At 56.8% G+C, this 22,919-nt stretch overlaps 2 protein-coding genes across 5 annotated transcripts in view; both read right to left on the reverse strand.

The window, feature by feature from the left end:
• Nucleotides 1–13,783, reverse strand: part of CNOT3 (CCR4-NOT transcription complex, subunit 3) — an 18,061-nt gene extending 4,278 nt beyond the window's left edge. Inside the window, exons 1-13 of one of the 3 annotated variants that reach the window (XM_012643371.1) lie at nt 13,509–13,783; nt 8,472–8,546; nt 8,290–8,357; nt 7,944–8,018; nt 7,711–7,800; nt 7,325–7,453; nt 7,125–7,220; nt 5,663–5,885; nt 5,438–5,571; nt 4,822–4,878; nt 3,017–3,182; nt 2,796–2,919; nt 1,683–1,881 (exon numbers count right to left, since the gene is read on the reverse strand). In XM_012643371.1, the coding sequence (XP_012498825.1) occupies nt 1,683–1,881; nt 2,796–2,919; nt 3,017–3,182; nt 4,822–4,878; nt 5,438–5,571; nt 5,663–5,885; nt 7,125–7,220; nt 7,325–7,453; nt 7,711–7,800; nt 7,944–8,018; nt 8,290–8,357; nt 8,472–8,496 (1,386 nt within the window). In that variant the 5' untranslated portion in view covers nt 8,497–8,546; nt 13,509–13,783. Of the gene's footprint in view, nt 1–1,682; nt 1,882–2,795; nt 2,920–3,016; nt 3,408–4,821; nt 4,879–5,437; nt 5,572–5,662; nt 5,886–7,124; nt 7,221–7,324; nt 7,454–7,710; nt 7,801–7,943; nt 8,019–8,289; nt 8,358–8,471; nt 8,547–13,508 lie in introns of all 3 variants that reach the window. The other 2 variants (XM_012643369.1, XM_012643370.1) reach the window with 2 other exon arrangements.
• Nucleotides 13,784–17,442: 3,659 nt separating this feature from the next.
• The window catches only part of PRPF31 (pre-mRNA processing factor 31), a 15,136-nt gene continuing 9,659 nt past the window's right edge, over nt 17,443–22,919 (reverse strand). Inside the window, exons 9-14 of one of the 2 annotated variants that reach the window (XM_012643373.1) lie at nt 21,982–22,071; nt 20,232–20,359; nt 20,057–20,129; nt 19,236–19,364; nt 19,058–19,156; nt 17,443–17,868 (exon numbers count right to left, since the gene is read on the reverse strand). In XM_012643373.1, coding sequence (XP_012498827.1) covers nt 17,743–17,868; nt 19,058–19,156; nt 19,236–19,364; nt 20,057–20,129; nt 20,232–20,359; nt 21,982–22,071 — 645 coding nt within the window. In that variant the 3' untranslated portion in view covers nt 17,443–17,742. The remainder of the gene's footprint in view (nt 17,869–19,057; nt 19,157–19,235; nt 19,365–20,056; nt 20,130–20,231; nt 20,360–21,981; nt 22,072–22,919) is intronic. The other variant, XM_012643374.1, reaches the window with a different exon arrangement.

Below are 22,919 nucleotides of genomic sequence, written 5' to 3' on the forward strand. Positions count from 1 at the left end.
CCCTTCAGCCACCAAGGCCCATCCATCGTGCTTCCCCCCCCCCCCCCCCCCCGGATGGACACTCACTTCCCTGTGTCACCTGCTCCACACAGCCCAGGCCTGAGCTCTCTTGCCCAGACCTTCACACCACGTCCTCATTCTGTCCTCGCCAGCCCTGGGGGACCTTTCCTATGAAGACTTGTGTTGTCCCTTTTCCACTCGAGAACCTTGCTAAGGCTCCCCACCACCCACCCCAATGATTCATTTTTGTTTTAAAGGTGAGAGTCGTGTCCAGCCCGGGTAGCACAGCGTAGCCAAAACCCCATCTCTTAAAAAAATAAAATAAAATAAAATAAAGGCATGTACCCCTTTTGAGAATCTCAAAGCTGCTATTTCTTTTTTCCAGAAAAATGCATACACCACAAATTTCCTGTCCATAGTACCTCTGAAATTTGAATGCGTCCTCTGGGCCAGAAACTGTTCCAAGAACACTATCGTGGGTATAATCACGATTATTTCCATTTTCCAAATGAAGAAAGTAGGGCACAGAAAGGACAACGCCAGGATTTGGACAGTGTGGGCACAATCCCACAGCTTCCCAGTGGAGCGTATACAACACACCCGCTCTGCCAGCCAACTCCAAGCTCCTGCTGCTGCCATTTCAGACCCTCAGTGATCAGGACCCCACCGCCCTGTCCTGCCACTCCAGTCACAGCCCTACAGCCAAGCGTGCTTCCCTCCTGCAGAGGGGACACCTCTGTCCTCCCTCTGCTGAATGCTGCCCAGCCTCCTACCTACTAAGCGGACCAGCGCCCTCCCCAGAGCTCCCGCAGCCTCTCCTGCAGCCGTCAGCATCAGCACCCTGACTCCGCCCCTCGCCCTGGCTGATGTCTTAGCTTAAACATCACCCCTTCTAAGAGCCTTCCCAGCCCTGTCTCCTGGGGCAGGTCAGACGCCCTTCTGTGGGCCCGCAGCTCCCTCCTCCACGGCCACCCCATAAGAAACTGCTCCCTCCACTAGCCAGGAAGCTTCCTAAAGGCAGGACCAGGCTGCATTTGCCTAGCACAAAGCCTGGCCCACAGCAGACTTCAACAAGTATTTTCTTTTATTTTGAGACAGACACTTTCTCTGTCGCCCTGGGTAGAGTGTGCAGTGGCATCATCACAGCTCACAGCAACCTCGAACTCCTTAAGCTCAAACAATCCTTCTGCCTTGGCCTCCCAGACGGCTAGGATTACAGGTGTGAGCCACCGCGCCCAGCCAACAAGTGTTCTCTTGACTGCAATGGTTTCTTAGAAGGGAAAGAGGGTAGTGAGTGGTCACATGAAGCAGAAAGCACCAGTGTGTCTTGTGAGGAGAAATGGGGCTAAAGACTGAAGGGCTGCAGGAAAGACAGAGACAGAAACCCAGAGAGGGCAAGCACAACCAAAGGGAAGGAAAGAAACCCCAAGAACCAGAGACAGAGTCTCAGAGACAGCTCGGGGGGAGGTATGAGAGCACCCAAAGACCAAAGTGAGGGTGCAGGTGGTACAGAAAGCCCTGGAGAAACAGCAGGTGCCAGAAAGCCAAAGAAACCGAGATCCAGAGACCGAGTGTGGGCGGTGGTCAGAGACCTGGAGGAAAGGAGACAGAGACATCTGGAGCAAAGACAACAGAGCCAGGACAGAGGCTCGGGGCCCACTGGGGACGATCGAGGAGCCCACCTTGATCTCCGGGGCAGTGCTGAACTGCGGAGGTCCGTTGAGCAGGGCACTGGCTGCCTTGGCCTCGCTGAAGCTGGGTGTCGGGGAGCTGGGGGGATTCACAGGCAGCGGCACCAGGAGGCTGGGTCCCCCCGAGTTGTTCCCTGAGCCTGGGGCCACACCCCCAGCCCCAGTTGGAGCTGCTGCACCAGGTTCCTTTCTGAAAAGAGAGGATGGAGAAGGGGAGGGGGCTCAGAGCAAGGTCCCAGAGGGTGGGATGGGCAGGGAAACTGGGTGAAGGGGCGAGAATCCACACAAGATGGGATCTGAGAGGGGCGGGCTGAGGGCAGACAGATGGGAGAGAGAAGTGGCTCCTTTGGGCAAAGGTAGAACCCAATCTTGGAATCATTTCTCATCAGTGAAGTAGAGCTGTGGAGGTGGGAATGAGATTCTCAGGGTGCTCCAACAGAAGAACACAGGGCTAAAAACAGATAAAGGGGGGGGGATGGCCTTCTGGAATAGTCCATGGAGGAGGAAGGTATGGGAGTGATTGTCCCAGTCACAAAAAACCTGCCTTGGGCAGGTGGACACGTGGCAGATGCCCCCCTGGGGCGACCCAGCTGGAGCTGGAGTGAGTGGCCAGGGAAGCAGGCCTTGCACTCATGCCATGTGGAAGATTAAGTTCTCTCCTGGGGCATTCTTCTGGCAAACAGGTGGACCCAGTGAAATGGTTTGACCTAAGATTTGGAAGAGCCACTAGAGAGGAGGAGGACTTCAGGATATTCCGCTTTGAAAAGCACAACACTGACCCCTCCAGCAGGAGTCGGGTGGCCTCAGGCAGGTAACAGAAATATGGAGGGGTGGTTGGTGGGGCTCCCGAGAAAAACCCCAATTAGATGAGGATATATTTTAGAGCATTCCAAAGGGCAAAGTGGGGAGGCCAACATTTACTACGTCCCAGCTGGAAAGAAGTGGGGACACAACACCTAACCAAGGTGGAAGACAGCTCACTGGACGTTGTAACCAGCAAGAGCAGGGCCCGATTCCCAGGCCATGTGGTGATGGGGGAGGCACTAGTGCATCTCTGCACCAGGAGGCTGTGCCCCCAACCCTGCCAAAGGCCCAGACACTCACGAGGTGCTGGGAGGTGGGTTGTGGGGGCCAGAAGGGGGTCCCAGAGCCTGGTTGTTGGCGTTGTTGCCCCCACTGCTGTTCAGAGCCACCTCTGCCGGGCTGTCTGCCACGACTGAGCTGTAACCTGGGAAGGGGAAGGAAGAGCGGATGGAAAGAGGCTGCCAGCTGCTACGCAGCCCCGCTCGCAGCCCTGCAGCCCACCCCGCCAGCTCTCCACTTACTGGTGGCGCCATTCTGCTTGCCAGCACCTCCGCTGGCACTGCTGTTACTACTGCTGCCGCTTCCTCCGCTGCCTCCACCGCCTCCGCTGCCTCCCCCGCTAGGCTGGACACTGGGGGGCCGGGGCTGGGTGGTGCTGGGCCCGCTGGGGGCCGGGGGTGCCACGGCCTGGGCGTAGGGGGCAGGGGTACCCGAGTTGTGGCTGGGAGCTGGACTGGCCTTGGGGCCCAGGCCACTTGGGGGTGCTGCTGGGGCAGGGGCCCCATTGTTGCCAGGGGTGGTATTCAAGGCAGAGGCAGCAGGCGGGGGGCCGGAGGGGTAGGTGGGCTGCACAGCTGGGGACTGAGAGTGCTGGTTGCTGTGGACAGGCTTGGAGCCATTTTTGGCTGGAGACTGCGGGTGGGAAACAGCAGAAGGTCAGCACCCAGTGGGCCGGCTGGTGCCCACTCCCCCAGGCTCAGACTCCCTGTCGTCCCACCAGCCTCCTCTCTGGTCTGTCTCCAGCTGCTCCCACCTTCCTGGGAACCCAGCTGACGTGACTCACCCTCGTGGCTTCAATCACCTTCATGCTTAAAACACTCCTGCCCAGCTTCCCAAGTCCTGCCCGGACACCTCCCCATGGATGCCCCACAGGGATCTGACATACAACATGGGCTGCCACTCAGAGAAGGCCCATGTGCCAGACAACAGGGAACTAGTGGGAAACACCTAATGTCCTCGATACGAGATTAGCTGGGGCAGCCTAACATCCAAGAGTGGAAGGCAAAACAGGTGTACATCGGACAGTAATTCTGAGTATCACTTAAAGGGTCACAGAAACCACTTACAAGGCCAGTAAACACGTTCCACGGCATCCCCACTCCAGCCGAGCTGCTAACTGACAACTCAGGCAGCTGCACCTAACTGCTTCCTGGACTTCCCCTGACCACCCCACAGGCACCTGGCACTCAACAAACGCCAAAAGGGACTGCCCACTGTTTCCTGGGATCAGTGCTTGGCAGTGGGGGTCTGGGAAGGTGACTGAGCCAGGCGTGGCCCCTGGGAGTCATTGACTCAGCTTTTCTCCTCACCACCACCTGCCTCTACCGCCCCCCTTGCTGCTCCTGGGTCCCCACACCAGCCCCATCAATGCCCACTCAAGGTCTCCCCCTTGAGCCCATTCCGCCCAAATGATGCCATTCCTCTGCAGCAGTGTTTCCTAAAGTGTGCTTCTATCCTGGGGGAGATGCTAATGAGGTTAATGGGGGTCACAGGGGGAAAAAATTCTGAGAAACGCTGCATGTCACCTTCTATTCTCAGAAACTTGCAATGCACATTATTAGCCAGTGAAGGCCCCATCACTTCTCAGGCATGTCTGTTCCCTGCAGAGCTGGTCCGCAAAGCCCAAGCCCCTCAGCCTGACGACCTCAGGCCCTATGCTCACACTTGGACCCCAGGCCCCACAGCCCTCGCTGGCTGCTTAATCTCTCGACATTCCCAAGTTTTCTGTCACAACTCAGCCATGTTACCTGCTGCCGTCCCTCCCTGCCGGCCAGACTCCAGCCTTCCTCCAAAGCCCAGGGCACGTGCCATCCTAAAGCAGCATTTGCTGACCGCCAAGTCAGGCTTGTGCCCTGTGCTACCCCCTTGACCACAGCACCAGTCACCTGTGTGCCTGCCTTGTCCACCTGCCCTCAGGGCAGCACTGATTTCTGACCCACCTATGTCCCCGAGCCCAGCACTATGGCCGGCCCTCAGGCCTCACTGAGCCTTTGGAAACAAATGAATAAGCAAGTAACATGCCCATCAACTGCAAGCTCAGACCCACCTGGCTGACTTCGCTGTCTGTTGAGCGTCCTCTCTTCTTATCATCTTCGGAGTTTTCCTGAGGTGGGGGAGGCAGAGTCAGAAACCTGTGTGACTCTAGGACCCCAACTTAGAGAAGTCACTCTTTGAATATCCCAGGGACCTGGGCCCAGCTGAATAATCCTTGCACCCCAGAGCTGTTCAAATGCCTGCCCTTGACCTCCCTGGAGAAAACCACCCAAATTCAGGCTCCCCAGTGTCCTTGTCTTCTGGGAGCCAGCATTCACCCTCCAGCCTCTTAAGGATCCAGGAACCCACTCTCCTTAGGGAATCTAACCCTTGGATCCCTGCCCGAGGCAGCCAGCTGCCCAGCCTCCTCAGGCACCCCGTGCGCCGGCCCCTCTCACCTCCCACATCCAAACCTAAAATGGCCAGGGATTCAGGGTCCACCGTATCAGCTCTGTACAGCCATTACGGACCCAGATGTAGGATCTGACCTGCCCCAAAAGCCCAGACCCTGGATACCTAGATCCTTGCTTCCTCAACTACCCTCCCACAGCCACTTCTGAGAGACCCAGGCCTGTCTCCTCGACTCCTACCCCTTGGAAACAAATTCCTAGTGCCATGTGGGGCCTCACCGTGGTACAGTTGGCTGGGCTGGGTGGGATGGGAGAGCTGGAGGTGGTCGAGGTGGGTGTGCTGCTGGACTGGTTGAAGATCTCATCCTCCATGTGGCTGTGGCTGGGTGGGGAGGTGGCGACCAGCGCCTGTGCTGTGGGGGAAGGGCAGAGGCATGTTTAGCTGGGCAGGGACGCCCTCTCCTGGCCCCAACCCACTGTACCACGGCCAGTCCCAGGCCTCACGAATGTCCTCGAGGTCCAGGTCGTCATAGAGAAACTCATTCTCCTCGAAGTCAGGGTCCTGGGATGAGTCGACATAGTACTCAACATCGTCCTTGATCTTGCGGATGGCATCAACGAGGATGGAGTCATTGTCCAGCATGCGCAGGATGGTCTCCAGCATCCGCACGTGGTACCGGTGCTTCTCGATGTGCCGCTTCAAGCCCTCAATCCGGTCCTGCTTCTGCTGGCGAGCCCAGGGCCAGGCTCAGGGGCTGCTGAGCACCTGCCTGTCCCCTCCTGTCCCCACAGAACCCATCTCAGTCCCTGACCCTGTGGAGACTCAGAGGCTCCATTCCAGCCCCTTCCAGGGGAGGGCAACATGAGGTCTGCCCACCCTCTGACCTCTGCGGGGACCAACCTTAGGCTTCTGACATCTTGGGACTCCCAATGCTCCCTCAGCACAAGCTTTCTGGCTCCAGGAATATCTGGAAAGCTCTAAAAGACCCCCACAACCTGGCCCCTGATAGTACCTCATCTGACAGCTCAAATCTCTCCACTGTGCCCACCAGCTCTTACTGCCTTCTAGGATATAGATTCCCCGCTGCCCCTCCACGTCTTGCTCCAACAGTAATAATCATAACCTCCATTTGTGCGGAGCTTGCCATTCAGAATCACGATAATCTTCGTCATCACTAGCCCCCACCCCCAACCCTACGGGAGTCCAGATTCTTAAGCCTAGCTCCTGCCCTCGAGGGGCCCCAATTCCTTTCAGGATTTGACATCTTAGCCTCAGTTCCGAATCCCTGCTCCATTAAAGGACCCATCGTCTCCCCCACCCCACGCTGCTGGTTCCCAAAGCGCTCAGACCTGATGCCCAACCCTGACACACCTCTCACTTCCCAACCTTCCCCCACCCCCAGCTTCTCTAAGCACCTGGCTCTTTTCCCCCCTATTTCCTGTGCCAACAAGTAAATACAGTGTATACCTTTGAACTCACACCCTATAATCCTGAATTTTTGGAATCTGGGATCTCAGCATCTGGCTTTGTCCCAGACCACTCTTTTCCTTCAGGCCAAATTCACTGGTTTTGGCGTCCTGCCTCGTCTGTACCCACTGGCTCCTCGCTAGAATCTGGAGCCCTCTGGGTGCTGTGAGGCCTCCTGCCCTGGGTGTCCTTCAGGTCTCGCACTTACTGTGCGGCCCAAGCTGAACCTAAGCTCGTCTTCCCCAAACTGTGCCTCTTCTCTAAGGCCTGTCTACCCAGACACCCAGGGTGAGATTCCGTCTCGCCTCCTCCCTGTACCACCCGAGTCAGCTGCTAAGCTCTCCCAGTCCTGTCTTGCAAATCCCCAATCTCAGCTGTTGGCCCTGTCCACCTTAGGAACCCAGACCCCGTCCTCCCACGAGCCTAAATGACTGGGTCTCCCACTCACCAGCCCATTCCCATCCCCATCCTGTGGGCTTCAGGTCTCCCCACACTCACATCCTTGTCGCCCTTCTTCTTGCGTGTCTGCACCGACAGTGACTCCACTTCGCTCTCAAACTGGTCCACCTGCATGTTTAGGGTGTCGATAGTATTCTGGGGGGAGAAGGAGCGAAGAGGAAGGCTGTCAGCCAGAGTTCCTGTGTACGCCCAGGGCTCAGGGCCCCCCAAGTTCACTTCTCTTCTCTACCCCAACTCACCGTGAGCCACTGGCCAACCTCTTCCTTTTCCTTCTGGGCAGGGTCCACCTTCTGGGCCAGGCCCAGGCCCTCCTTGCTATAAGCTTTGGTCTTAGTCTCTCGTTCCACAACTTTGAACCGTTCCATTTGCTGTAGAGAGTGCAGTTGGCAGGGGGGCTCTCGAAGGTGGGAAAGGAGCTGACTAAGGGCCAGCAGCCACTCAACCTGAGCCTCACGACCTCGTCTTCTGGGCTCTGAGTCCACTGCTTCCCCCTTCCCTTAGGCACATAGACCTTTCTCCTCTTGGGGATCCATGGTGGCTGTTCCACCTCTGCCCCCTGGGGTCCCAGGAATCTGGCCACCTCCCCACCTCTCAAGGACCCAGACACCCAGCTCCAGGCTCCTACCGTCTCAATGAGCTTGCGGTTGTCAATAAGCTGCCTCTTGTCCTTGATCTCATTGGACGCTACCCATGTCTTGATCTGGTCCCTCAGCCGCTGCAGATGGGAAAAGCAAGAAAGTCAGACATCAGGACCCAGGAACTAGGGTCCCCAGCTCCTTCTCCCTGGGAACCAGCAGTCCACTCTCCCAGTTCCCTCCACCCTCGGGACACGGGAGTGCGGGCCCCCAGCACCCTCACTTGTAGCTTCTTAATCTCCTTCTTTAGGTCAGCCTCATACTTTTCTTTCTGGTTCGCGTTGGCCGCATTGTGGAGCTAAGGGATGGAGAGAATTCAGGAGTCAGTGTGCAAGTGGCCAGCCTAGTCCATCAGTGGCTGGACCAGCAGCACAGATCCAATCTCTCTCCTCCTTGGGCTGGGGACTCTGGGATGCCCCCCGCCCCCAGTCGATCTCAGAGCTGCTTCTCTTAGGTCCTCAGCATGTGGATATGCAGCCCCTCTCTCCAGTCAATACCCAGAGATCCTGAACCTCTGCCTGTGCTCTCCTCCCTGGAGACCCAGACTTTCAGGGACCCTGCCCCTGTACCTTCTGCCAAATATCTTCAAACTGCTCCACGCCCTCGGACACCTTCTTGAGGCAGCGATCAATCTCACCTAGCCAGGGAAGAGGAACACTGTTAGAATCCTGCCAAGGCAGCAGGCGCCAAAGAAGAGTTCCCAGAAGAGACAGCATGTGGCCACACGTGTAGTGGGCTGTTAGCGTAGTACCTTGGAGTTTGCGCTTGTCCGCCATCTTCCCTGCCCTACAGACGCACTCTCTTCATACTCTCTTGGAGACGGACGCTGCTAGGAGAGAATGGGAAGGAATTAACATCTATTCCCTGGTTGGTCCAAACCCAGAAACACACACGTGGTCAGAAATAGCGAGGCAGGTAGGATGGTAAAGGGAAGAAGCATTTACTGTCTGGTGATAAAGACCAGGCCCGATTCCCCTTATGGTCCCTTGACTGCCCTGTGTAAAGTCTGGCTGACGGGGCGACTCTGAAAGTCCGCTGAAACAAGGAAAGCTATATATACTTTTTTGTATGCCTCTGACCCAGGAAGTGGAAAATTCCTACAGCATTGAGCACCTTCTCCTCAGATGACACTCAAAAGGATTTTTCAGAGCAGGACAAAGTCATGCAGCACATAACTGACTGCTGGGACATTAGCCTTGGAGATCACACTTTCCATACACAGGGGCTGGGCACAGAGGTCACTTGGAGAGGTCACCCCTTGGACCAGTCAGGAGACAAACAGAACAGGCATCTCACAGAGAAGGGCCTGATATATGTGTACATGTGTGTGAGTTGCAGGGGAGGGCAGGGAGGTTGTGGGTGGGGAACAAAGAGAGATGCCTAAAACTATGAAGAGCTGAACCTACTCATACACGTCAAGAAGAGGGCCTTGGACCTCCAAGAATTTATTCTAGAGCAGAAACCTTAATCCAAAGGAGATAACACTCCTAACCCAAAAAGAGGCTGATATCAAGAAGGGTTACAGATTTGGGGGCAGAAGGCAGTACCAAGAGAAAGCTGGGAAAAGACAGAAATCTTACCAAGAAGGTGAAAAGGTACCTTAGTTGTGAGGGAGCCGATCCGCACACACAAAGGAATCCCATATCAAATGTACTGGAAACTGAGACTCAGGGAAACACACACCATCAGGGCAGGCACCCAAAACTTAAAAGACAGGGGCATCTTTACCCTAAAGGAAATTACGTGCAACCCAGAGGGGACTGAGGTCAAAGGGGAGTTACCAGGAGCTTTAGTCTAGGAAGAAGCCACATCTTAGAGCCTGACACCAACACCAGGGAACCTTGGGGAGGGAGAGTTATGCCAAGAGGACTTCTGAGCCACCAGCAGAGATTTCCCCCCTAGCAGGCAGGGGGCCTATACTGAAAACCATGGCTCCCTGAGATCCAGGGGGTGCTCCCGCTCTACTGGCACAGGGCAGGGGTGCCCTAGAGCAGCCCTTAACTGTGAAGACAGAAACAGCCACACTGAGGACTAAGTGCCCCCCTCAACCCAGAGGGAAGTCATACCAAGAGGGTCCTTACTCACAAGGAGGGGAACATCTGGAGAACAGTCCCATCTAACAGAACTTTGCAATGCTGGAAATGTTCTATATCTGCACTATCTGTTGGCCACTGAATATCTGAAATGTGACAAGTGTAACCGAGAAACTGAATTTTTTCATTGTTAACTAGTTACTAATTACCATATGTGGCTAGCAGCAACCATATAGCAAGCTTTAGAACAAAAGGCCAGTACGGGACAGAGCTGGTAACTTAAGCACAGGGAGTTTTTTCCCGCCCCGCAGGGACCCATTCTGAGTGGCAGTAGGTAGGAGTGCTACCTTAGACTTGAGTCAGCTTAAATCTCCTGAGCAAAAGGCTCAACCAAAAGAACGGTAGGATCCTCGGCCCAGGGCCCCCTAACATGCCGTATGTGGGGAATCTCCAAGAAGGCGAAGCAACCAGACAAAAGGACTCAGGAGACAGTGCCACAAAGGGAACTCGAACTGAGGTGGGGCAAGTAACTTTTATCCAGGGAGCTTAAACAAGGGCCTGCACAACAACACTGAGCTGTGCAGGGATCCTGACCCAAAGTCTTAGCTCCAACATCCCACCACAGAAAAGCCTCTTACTGCACGCGGCGGCCGGGAATGTTAAACGAGAGCTCATGCTCCCTTCCTCTGCCCACAAGCCCAACAGAGGGTCATGGCAAGTATCCCAGCCCAGAGGGAGAAGATGTCTCGTGGTTTACGCCCCTACACAAGGCACTCAACACCACAGGGAGGCGATCCCCTCCCCCAGTCCCCACACTGAAGGCGTCGGGAGGCAGTGATACCCGCACAGAGGGGAGACTACACTGTGGCAGCAAGAGAAGTAAAACTTGAAGGAGTCAGAAGCAAGGTGCCAGGGGAAGAAGAGCCCTAACACAGAGAGGTGACGTTTCAGACAGAACAGTCCGACATCAAAGTGGGCAACAGCTGAGATCCAGAGAGGATAGTACCTGATCCGCGGAGAGAGCTCCTCCACGGAGAATGGACAAGTACCATAAGCCCAAGGTACTCGTCCCCTAGAGGGGCTGGAGCCTTGGCCACAGTGGACACAACACCCCTCCGCAAAGCAAAGCCCCTATCACGAGGGTGTCTGTACCTCAGATCCCCCCAGCACAGGACCAGAGAGAGGAAGCTAGAGCTTGAGTCTGGAAGCGGAGATGCCACCACAGAGCCACATCTGCTCCGGGGGAGGAGGGCGTCCCACCGAGGTGCTCCACGGGAATGCGAGTATTGCAGGGCCTGCGCTGAGGCAGGCGGCTGCGTCAGGCACAGGAGAACTTGCACTCTAACAGGCGAGGGCTCTCAAACAGCGCCAAGGAATCCGGGAACCGAGGCCCAGGAGGAGACTTACCTAAGAGGATCCTTTGTCCAAGAGGAAAGCGAATCCACACAAGGAAGGAGCTAGAGGGTGTGGGTAGGTTGAGCAGTACACCAGACCCACAGGAGCCGACACCTAAAACGAGGGGCCAAAACCAGTAACGAAGAGCTCCCCAAACTTCACCTCAGGGCAGATGGCACCGCCACAGAAAAAGACTCAAGGAGGAGGGCAGGAGGGTAGCAGGCTCAGATCCTGGGGAGCTAACACAAGCGGTCCTTAATCCTGGGGGCTGCCACATGTCCACAGAGGTCTGGTATCACGTCACGAGGTGCCTTGGATCTAAGAGAGCTGCCGCCTCTATGGCACAGAGCTCTAGGAAGTATGTTGGAGGGTGATCCTCAACCCAGGGGAGGCTGCTGACTCGCCACACAGAGGCTCTGGAAGGTGGATGTGTTAAGTCCCGGGGTAGAGGTAGTTATCTCCCCACTAAGAGGCCCGATACCAAGGGTGGAGCACCGGGAATGCCCACCTGGGAACAATGACACCAGAGGAATCTTTAATCCCAGGGAAGGTGACTACGGCAGGGTCTCTACCCCTCAAGTCTCAGGCACCTTAAACCCCACAGAGTGTAAAATCATGAGAGAGACCGGAAGCATCAGGCGAGGGCACTGACATCCAAAAAGGGTGTTCAGCCTCACAGTGGGGACACACACGGACCATGGACACCTCAAATGCAGGAGAGAGACTGACACCAACACCAAGGCAGGCGGGAACCTTATCCCCGAGGGAGGCAAGACGAAGAAAGATTCCTTACCCTGGAGAACGCACAATCCCAGAGAGAGAAGCCCACACCTCACAGTACAGGAACCTCAGGTTTAAGAAGCCCTATACTCCTAACAGGTACCAGCAGGGTGGGAAGTGGGTAGGTGTGAACCCTTGCTCTACAACTGCTAACGCTCAGTGGGTTCTTTCAGCGATGGTAAGATGACACATCCACAGTGAGGGATCTGACCCCAACGCGAATACCAAGGGGAGGGGGTTCTTGGCCCCTGGAGAGATGATACACCAAAGACAACTGGTGTGTCTAGGACTAGAAGCCTCACACTGAGGCAGGCGACAGCCCATGTGGTGAGGGGAGTAGGGGAAGGTGTTCAAAAACCCTTACGGAAAGGGCAAAAGAGTTAATCCTGGGGGAGCTGAAGCCCCTGCCCCGAGACAGAGGTACTACTTAGGAAAAGGGGCACTTGCGCTGCCTACGATGGGAGCTCACTAACAACACAGACAGACTGGGGGCTTAGGAGGTTTCACCAAGGCAAGATGGGTACCTGAGACCCAGAGGAGCTCAACAGCCCATGACATGACATCACAAGGAGGCCCACACCCAGACAGACACACAGCTTGGACCCAGGGGAGCTCACATCTACAAAGCCAGAGGCAGACACCAAGACCAAAGGGGCGGAAGGGCTCAGGCCCAGAAGTGGGCAACACCGAGGGCAGTCCTGAATCCCAGTGGGGGGAAAAGTCATGCTCCCCTAAAAGGAAGGCTCCCTGTGCTGCGGGCTGTAGAAGCTTTAGTCGTCTGGGGTACTTTTCACCATGAAAGGGAAGAGGTGCATACTAAAGAGGTAGAAACTTTGGCAGACGCTCTAACTAAAGGAGCTGGCACTTTCATTTTTGGGCAGTTTACACTCCACTCGATCTCCAAAGAGGCTCCCCCATAAGATACGGAGGGGAAGCTGGAGCCTTAGATCCAAGGGGTTATGCTCCAAAGAGAAGAGATGGTAACAACGGTAAGGAGGGATGAGGAGAGGGGAGCTCTGGAAGGGTGACTCCCCGACCCCCAACAGGGCCCTCGTCCTGGAGCGGGGCTCGCACCCCCTGACACCACCGTGAAGCGAGAAGCCTCGGAGCGGAGGCTCCCCGCAACACAAGGGCCTAAAGCCGAGGGGCAGGCACCTGAGCCCCGAGAGGGCGGGCACCTGGGACCAGGGGCGCCTCCATCCTTCCAGCCACGAACCAATACCGACGCGGAGAGGGGCGGGCACCGCGCGCACGGAGGGTTCGCACCCTCACACCCCTACCCCCGGGCCCGACGCGATGCCACGAGGGGAGGCAGCGGCGGGCGGGGCCAGGGGTCCGGGTCGCGGAAAGACCCCCCGGACGGCGCTGAGGGGTGTGAAGGAGGAGGAGGAGGAGAGAGAGGGCGAGAGGGAGGGGGCTGCGCCCCGCGCTGCAGAGGCGGCGGCAGGGGGCGGGCGAGGGGAGGCCGTGTCGCGACAGACGGCGGTGTCCCCCAGGCGGGAAGCGGCGGGGAGGGCGGCCGATGGCGCCGGGGGAGAGGAGGGGAAGGGGTCCGGCCCAGTCGAGCCTGACGCTCTCACCACAGGAGCTGGCGCCGCCGCTGAGGAGCGTATCGCGACAGGCGGGGGAGGCGAGCGCCCGCCGCCTTTTTCTCGCGCCCCGGGCCCGGGCGCTATCGCGATAGCGGCGCGAAGCGGAAGTGGGGTGGGGGAAGTGGGCCCGGGGTTGTTCTGACGACGGGGGTCGGGGCTCAAGGGAGGCCGCGGCGTCTGCCGATGGCTCCGCGGAAGCTGACCGGGCCCGGTCCAAGATGGCGGCGGCGGAGGAGGCCTCCCCTCCTCTCTTCTCGTCTCTGGCGCGGGTCGGCCCCGAGCCCCGAATATAGGTCTGTCATTGCTCCCGCTGCACGTCGCTCTTGACCCTTAGAGGCGCCCTATTGGTTCCTGATAGGGATGCGACCGGCCCCCTCTCGCGGACTGGGCAATCGTTTCAAGGCGCGGCGTTCGATTGGTCTCCCGCGCAGCCTGCTAGGATTGGCTCAGGTTTTCCTCTCCGCTCCTCCTCCTCCTCCCGCCTCAGGGCACAACACGCCAGCGCGAGGACTCCTGCGTCAATCAAGAGGCCTGTGTCATGTTGATTGGATGCACCCGCCCCCCTCTCCTAAACCAATTGGTCGAGGGGAGGAGCTAGGCCGATCAGGGGCGGGAAGTCGTCCGTCAAGTTTAGAGCCGTTTTTAATTGGTTTGGGGAGTATATTCTTCCCTGAAGCCATTGGTTGGTCCTGGAAGTGGGCGGGGAAGGCGGAGGAAAGCATGGACAGTGGGCATTAGAGGCCGCGTACCTAATGGGAGACAGACAGGTGCCTTCAAAGCGGGGGCCGAGTCGAAGTCATCTGCCAATTAAAGCAGCCATAGGACCAAGGGGGAGGAACTGGGCAAGAAAGTCCACCCCTTTCTCTTCGTTGTCTCTGGCTGTTAGCCTTCGTGCCGGTTTGGCCAATAGTGTAGCGAGTGGGCGGCACCTGTTCGTGAAGCGTGTGAAAGAGGTGTAGCCGGCAGGTGTGGGACTTGGGCGCATCCTTCCACGTTCCTTGCGTACGGGGCAGGCAGGCTGGTCCCCGTCTCTCAGTCGCACTGTCTTCCTCCAAGTTCCTCTGTGTCGGCACCTGAAATGCATGATTTGCTGAATGAAAGAAGGAAGGAAGCAGAGACAGTGCCTCTGAGTCCCTGGCACCATGCACAGCAAATTGATTGGAAGCGCGAGGCATAGAGTTTTTGTCCTGCTCTGACTGGGTACATAACCAGATGGTGGGGCAGTCGTTGTCTGCACCTCCGTTTCCTGAGTGTTTTGAGGACGCTGCAGAAGGCAGAGATGAGATTGGCTTTCCCCTCCCACGGTTGCCTCGGTAATGCCTGCTCGTTTCAGATCTCAGCTCTGTTGTCTTTTCTTGGGGAGAAAACTTTCCTGACCACTCGTGCTGAGTGCTCATGTGAGCCTTGTTTGTTGGCATTTATTTTTTGCACGTCTACCGTTATTTTTGTAATTATTCGGGTGTTCCCCACCTGGATTTTGCGTCCCAGACACTTAGCAAGCAGGAAGCAATCAGTAACCATTTGCTGAATGAATAGATGAAGGAATGTGAGGCTTGACTTGTGATTTTCAGGAACTGCGAGGCATTTGCCCAGGGTCATACAACGGAGATAGAAAGCAGATACCACCCCGCGCCCTTCCTCGCTAGGTGGAGGAAAGTAAGGTAAATCCAAGGGAGAAGTAAACATACGCTGAACCATTCCGCACCACCCGCATCAGAATTGCTTGAGGCGAGAGAGGGAGGGATGCTTGTAAAAATGTATACTCTTTGGCCCGCACACAGACCTACAGGAGGCAAGCCTAGGGATCTGTATTTTTAAACTTCTTGGGTGATCCTTGGCATTTGTTAGCATTTGAGAGTTATCGATCTAGAGCTTTGCTATTCAAGTGAGGTCCCTGGATGGAGCAATGCTTCACAGACATCTTAGGAATTACCTATGGATTTGTTAAAATGCAGATTCTGATTCAGGAGTTTCCAGGTGATGCTCATGGTCCACAGTTCACACTCTGAGCAGCAAGGATCCACATTAGTGGTTCTCAAACTTGACTGTACATTAGAATCACCTGGGGAGGCCAGGCACGGTGGCTCACACCTGTTATCCCAGCACTTTGGGAGGCTGAGGCGGGAGGATTGCTTGAGCCCAGGAGTTCAAGGATGCAGTGAGCTGCTATGATCATGCCATTGTACTCCAGCCGGGGCAACAGAGGGGGAGACCCTGTCTCAAAACAAACGAACAAAAAACCACACCGTGTGTACTTGAAAAAAAAATCAGATACCTAGCCTTGCACTAGACCAGCTAAATCAATCTCCAAGGGCAGGAGCCAGACTTGAGTAATTTTTAAAATTCCTGAGATGATTCCAATGTGCAGAGCTTATCTAAGAGCTGCTTATAGACTTTTCGAGAACAGTGGGTTCTCCGAACGTGGTCTTGGATGAGGAGCATAAACCATCATCGGGAACTTGTTTGAAATGCACATTTTTGAGCCCCACCCTGGACTAACTGAAACATAAACTCTGGGCCCAGCAACTGTGTTTAACAAGCCCTCCAGGTAATTTAGAAGCGTATTAAATTTTGAGAATCTCTAAGAATACACAGAACTGTAAGGTCAGGTGCCTTAGATTCCTTTCTTGAAATTCACACCCTCGTGTCCCCCCACCCCCACCCCACTACCCGTTGGCAGATGCCAGATACACTCTGGCCAAGGGTGATGGGGGATTCTGAACAGAGTTGTGGACAAAGGTCCTCCCTGGCAGACCAGTATGCAGAGATCAGCAAAGGTGGTCATTTTCAAACAAGGCTAACCTAAAGGCTCAGGGACAAAACTGGAGAAACAGTTAGGCAACCTGGGGTAGTTTGGCCATTAAGAGGGACCTCCCAGGTATGTAGACTTTTTAACCTGAGGGAGGAAAGAGATTCAGAGATTGCAACTGAGGTCCAGAGACAGGATTGAGGGAGGGACTGGGATCCCAATACAGAGTGGTGATGGGGGAGGCCCAGAGAGGGGAACAGAAAGAGCAAGATCTCACAGACAGGACCTAGGAAGCCAGAAAGACCCAGGGAGAAAGTGTGAGCTGGAGGGAGAGAGGGAAAGATGGAGACTGCAGGCATGATCCTCCCACCACTGCTGGTTCTTGTCTTCGTAGAACCTCTCTTGGGTACGTAACTAAGAGAAGCCCTAACCTTGCAGGTCAGGTGACTAGGCCCCCTCCTTAGTATCTCTGTGAAGCCCAGCCCCAGAGCACGGAGTGAATGGGGCCCCTGGAGTTGTTCTTCCTTAACCTTTCCAGGGAAACCATGGTTTCGTGCCACCCTGCCGGGACTGCTCACACTGTTCTCTCACCTGGAATACCCTTCCCCGTGACTGCAGGCCACACTCCCCGCAGCCCAAGTGAAGGCAGCCCTGGCTGAGCCCCAGTTCCTAAGACCGTTCCTGGACGGCAGGGGAGGGGAAATGTGCTCCTTTTGCCCACCTAGCAGGAACTGTTACAGCAATTAGTTCCTACTAGGGCCGGAAGCCTGCCTGATTCACCCTTGTCAGGGCTTGGCACAGCCCCTCAACAAACATCGGCTAAAAATAACAACAGGACCCAGTCACTGGGCCCCTACGGCGAGCTCATGGTGTAGGTGTGGAAGATTGGAAAGGTGAGGCCACTTGCCTGAGGTACCAAACAATCCAGGTCAGCCTGCAATGAGAGCGGGGGTTTTTAGTGGCCACATCACTTGGGTATCAAAGTGATTGACGTTTTCCAAGGGGTAGGGAGGGGATTTTCCTCTTCCTGCGGTCCCATGACAAGGAAGTGATGGGGCAGGGTCTGGGCTCAGATAACATCTGGACCAGAAACCCAAGCTCTTTTCCCAAAAACCCATAGCTTTGACTCCTCCAGCTGCCCTGAGTGCTTGAAAAATGACCACTCCCCAAGGACAGATCTTGATAATGTGATTTTAATTGTACTCTTTCCCAAAACAAGCATCTCCTTTCCCAGTTAAAATAAAAAGACAAGGCATGATGAAAACCTCCTTTGCCCTCTGAATGGGGCAGTGATCTTGGTGCTGCGGGAGGCCAGGCTGGGCTTCTTCCCAGGCCTGCCTGGATGGTCCCAGCACTGGGGCAGACAGCAGGGCAGGCTCTCCCTGCCAGAACCTCCCAGCCCCAGTCCCAATCCCTTCACAAGGGCTGGGCCTCTGTGTCCCTTTAGTGGGTACCCACCCTGAGCACACACACTCAGGTGGACATGATGCCGCTCTTCTCGCCCTTGACCTTGAGGAATTCAGCCATGCTGGAGAAGTACTTCTGGTTGGCCTCCGCCACCTTCTTCTCTGCTGCTTGTGGGTTCACAATCTCCAGGCCCTGGGGGGTGGGGGAGGGGGATGATGGAACGGGTGGAGAGACGGCCCCTCCCCCATGCAGTATGGGAATCGTAACATGTTAGAGCCCCACAACCCCTTCCTGATGGTCCTCAGGCTTCAGGTGGGCATGAGGACAGTCTGCCTGACCCCAGAGCCTCCCCTGCCTTGGGAGATTCTGACTTAGTGGGTCTGGGGGAGGTGGAGGAGGGGACCGGGGCGTCTAGATTTTTCACAAGTTCCCAAGTGATGCCAAAAACACCAGCGTTTGAGAACAGACAATCCTGCCCAGTTTCTGGGTGAGGAAACTGAGTCCCAGACGGAAGCGGCTGGCCTGAGGTCCCAGCACAAATCACACCAAGACCACGGATAACCGACAATCCTAATGACTATGTCTGGTTGCTGACATGTGGCGGGCACTGCTCTAAACATTTCCAAGGCAGCAATCCTGACCTCACGGAGGTGCTCCCAGGCTAAGGAACCCCACCTCCCCACGCCCCTCCCTCCCTTCTTCCTTGGCACTTACCACCTTCTGCGACACTGGACATTGTATTTATCTGTCTGTGCCCTGCTACCCACCAGCTCTGTGAAGGTAAGACTTGTCTCTTTTGGTTTTGCTTTATCCCCAGAACCTAGAGCAGCACTTGGAACTCGGTAGAGGCTCAATAGATACTGGCTGGCTGGCTGAATGAGCTCACCGCTGCCTCACACCACCATGCGCAGACTCGCCCTATCCTGCGGATGAGTAAACTGAGGCGCACACAGGTGTGGTGACTGCCATGCCCCAGGCCGCTCACCGCTGGCTGGGCAGGGCCCTGGGCCCAGTGTGATGTCCAAGCCCATCTAACTGGGAGTCTGCTTTGGTGGGGCCCCGAGGTCACTCCAGCTACCCTGGCCTTTTGAACACGAGGACCTGGAGGCTGAAAGGGGGTGTAACCTGCTCAAGGTCATGCAGAGAGTCGCTGGGTCCCTGATTCTCAAGCCAGCCCATGCTCACCACCACTGTCGCTGCTAGCCTGCACCAGGAGCTGCCTCAGCCCTCTATGTGCCTTGTGGACACGACCTCCTTGACAACTCTGAGGGGACATCTACTGTGGGCCTGCTTCACAGGGAGAGGACAAGGAGCTTTGCCAGGGCCACCTGGAGGGCCAGGGAGCGGAGCCGGACCCCAGCAGGACCGGGCCACCCCGTACCTGGAGCGGGGTGAAGGCCACGCTGGAGGCTGTCCCCGAGGAGCGGTCGCGGATGGTGGACTTCCCGCCGTACACCACACTCTGCTTCTGCAGGGTCCGCTGCAGGAGGGGACAGGGAGACTGTGATCTGGGCTTACCTGGCCCTCATGTCCATCAGGCCCCCAGCCCTGGCCCATACCTGCAGCGTCTTGGAGATCCTGGCCTTGGTGGCCTCGTTCACCTGTGTCTGCCGCACGCGCCCGCTGCCAGACTTGCCCAGGTGGCCCAGGCTGAAGCCCAGGTCCTCCTGGTAGGCGTCCTCCTCGATCTGGGGGGGAGGGGAGGCATCCTGCAGTTACGCCGCTGAGCCCCACCAGCCACTCAGGCACCCCCTCGACCAGCTGCAAGCCTAGCGGCCGCTGGGTAACTAGTTCCACAAGCACCCACTCAGGTACCCACTCAGCCTGGCTGGGGCCTCGGGGCCCGCCCTCGCATGGGTGGTGCTGGGGACCCCAGAGGAGTTGGGTCTCTGGGCTCAGAGCTCAGAGGCCATTTCCTCCTTAGCATGTGTGTTGAGGGGTATCAAAAACCGGGACATGTTTCACCAATGAGGTGGATCTGAGCCAGTTCTTGCAGGACCAGCAGGATGATGCTTGCATAACAAGAGACTGGCCGTGCAGCAGGGCACTGTGGAGTCCGCTGAGCCTCCAGGCAGGGAGGGACCGGCCTGGGGGGCGTGTAGGGCCCAGCCGAGGAGCCTGGGTGGATGGGAAGCTGCAGGCTCTGAGCTGGGGAAACAGGCTCTGAGGGATACAGAGGTCGCTTTGGGGTGAATGGACGGGGAGGCTGGGGACCAGGGAGCAGGCCGGGGCAATGCCCCTGATCTGCGCTGGGGTCACAGGATGCAGAGCAGGGAATGTGGCAGGAGGCAGAAGGGGCAGGACTTGGTGGCTGTGGGGGTAGGGGAGAGGGCGGGAGGACCCCCAGTGTTCCCGAGCTGGCAGGGTGGCGGGGTCCGACCTCTCCGAAGCTCATGCGGTTGGCCTGCTTCCGGATCTCCGTCAGCCCCAGCCGCTCCTTCATCTTGCGGTACCTGGGGACCGGAGGGCAGGGGGCACCAGGGAGTCAGCTGGGAGGGTGCCCGGTTTCCTCCTTTGCTGGCCCCCATCCCTGCCAGACCCCCAGGGTCCCTCACCTGCGGCCGCCTCGCTTCTTCCGCTGCCCATCCAGGGGCGCGGGCAGCGGCTTCACCTGCTTCACGGGCGGCGGCTCCTGCCACTTGTCAAATTTGCGCTCGATCTCATCCTTCAGTTCGTAACCCACCTGGGGGGGGCGAGGGGGAGGTCCTGCAGCCACCGGCGCGGGCCGCCCGCCCAAGCCTCCTCTGTCCGTGGTCTGTGTGCCCACCCAAGCACAGCGCCCACCCTCGGCTCACTCCTTCCCCTTAAGCCCTACAGCATCTCGTCTGCTCTCTGGGTTCTAAGTCCCATCTACAACCTGACGCCTCAAACTTGTATCTCAGGCTCAGACCTCTCCTCCGGGTTCTGCACCTGTGAACTGTCTCCTTGACGAGGGGATCACGAACGGGCCCCTCAAAGGCGCGAGGGCCAAGCAGCATTCCCGCTCCTTTCCCCAGCCCCTGCCCTCGATCTCCGTGTCGGCAGGCGCTGCCCAGACTCCAGCCTTTCTCTCCCACACCGCGGATCCCAGCAGGCTCAGGCTCCTCCTTGAGGACGAACCCCAAATTGGCCCCTAATTTGTTCTCCCCAGGGTGCACAAGGCTCCCCATTATCTTCCCTGGACACCACCAGGACCTCCCCTCTCCCCCTTTTCCCCCCACGGCTCGCTGCACTCCGGCCTCAGGGCCTTTGCAGGGACTGTTCCCTCTGCTCGGAATACTCTTCCCCAAGGATCCACTTGCTCCCTAATTCCAGCTGGTCTCTGTTAAAACTTCTCCTCAGAGGAGCCTTCCCTGACGGCCCTCGCCACCCTGATCCCCTTTATCTTTCTCGGCGTCTGCTTGGCCCTGCTGGACACACCACAGATTCCACCTTTTACTGTCCCCTCACCACGGCCCCCACCAGAATGTGCATGCCATGGCGGCAGGGCTCTCGGTGCCACTCACGCTGGTGAGCACTGCTGGTCCCCAGCACCCAGACCAGCGCTGGCGGGGAGAGATGGAGGGGAGAGGGGAGGGGGGAGAGAGAGACTGGACATCTGAACGCTGTGCCAGGCTGGGCGCTTGGGAAACGGTTCACAAGACATGGCTACTTTCCTGAGTCTGTCCACCAAAGACAGAAGTTAATCGATTAATTATTTGAATAATATCCCCTGTTAGTCGAGGGGATAGATCCTGGTGTAGCAGGCAAAACAATGCCCCCTCGACACCCCCGCCAACGATGTCCACACGGAAAAAGGGACTTTGCAGAGGTGGAGAGCTTAAGGACTGTGAGATGAGATTGTTCCGGACGATCAGCGCAGGCGCGATATAATTGCAAGCGTCCTTAAGACAGAGAAAGAGAAGGAGACGCGCAGACAGAGGCAGAGTCAGGGAGGCATCTGAAGGGGCCACACGGATGGCTACGAAGACGGCGGAAGGGCCACGAGCCAGGGCGTGCCGGCCACCTCCAGGAGCTGGAAAAGGCTGGGGACTCTGCCCGAGAGCCTCCGGAAGGAGTGAACTCTGCTGACTCCTTGACCTTAGTCCAGAGTCTCATTTTGGACTTCTGACCTACAGGACCATGACACCCTGAGCTGTCACCACGTTGGTGCTAACTTGCTACAGCACCCTTGGAAACTCGCACTGGGGAAGGGGAGACGCAGACAGACACCCCGCCTCTGCCCTGTTAGGACAGCACCCACTCGGGCTAGGTTCCCTGCGATGGCTCCCCGCCCCCCCACCAAAGACCCAGACTCACAGGCACTGACCCCCGGCCGCCCCTCACCTTCCCTTCCGTGCTCTCGTGGAAACTGTCCACGCGGGCTGCCAGCGTGCACTTGGCGGCCACCAGCCTGGCTGCTTTCCGCCGGAGATCCTGCAGCGATGCAAAACGGGGCGGGTCTGTGTGAGCGGCCAGATGCACAGAGGTAGACCCAGCAAACCCGGCCTCTTCTCATAAGAGGCCGGCTCTACCCAGGGTCCCAGGAAGGCGGCTTTGCACACATAGGCTCATCTCCTCCTCCCAGCAGGCTCGGGAGGTGCACACTCTCATCCCCCGTTTCACAGAAAGGCCAAGGATGACAGTGCAGAGCAGAGCCTCGGCCCAGGACGTCCCGGCTGATAAGTTGCAGAGCCCGGATGAGGATGAGCGTAAAGCACACTGCCGATGAGGACGCTACAATCACGGAAACACCAGCGGGCAATGCCCAGGGCACGTTACAGATCTCAGCCCGTGCTAAGTATGCCCCTCGATCATCTCATCAAATATCCAAACCTGAGGCTAGTGTGATCAATGTCCCCACTTTACAGATGTGGAAACTGAGGCTCCAAGTCATGTGGCCAGGGAGACAGAGGAGGGAGGTGATGGAACCAGGCTTCTATTCCAAGCTGCCACCACTTCTAGCTAATTTTTCTACTTTTCGTAGAGATGGAGTCTTGCTCTTGCTCAGGCTGGTCTCAAACTCCTGGACTCAAGCAATCCTCCTGCCTCGGCCTACCAAAGTGCTGGAATTACAGATGTGAGCCACCACACCCAGACATAAAACCACTTATTCTAATAACAAATTATGATCAATGTTTTCTCTTAACCTACTTTTAAAAACTGTAAACTCATTTAAGTAGACAACTTAACTTCACTACCCTAAATGGGAGATTATTAAATAATAAACACATAAGCATATAGTGATTAAAATAAAAAATCCATCAGCTGGGCTCGGTGGCTTA

Source organism: Propithecus coquereli, unplaced genomic scaffold (assembly GCF_000956105.1).
Source record: "Propithecus coquereli isolate 6110/MARCELLA unplaced genomic scaffold, Pcoq_1.0 Scaffold196, whole genome shotgun sequence".
NCBI classification, from domain to species: domain Eukaryota; kingdom Metazoa; phylum Chordata; class Mammalia; order Primates; family Indriidae; genus Propithecus; species Propithecus coquereli.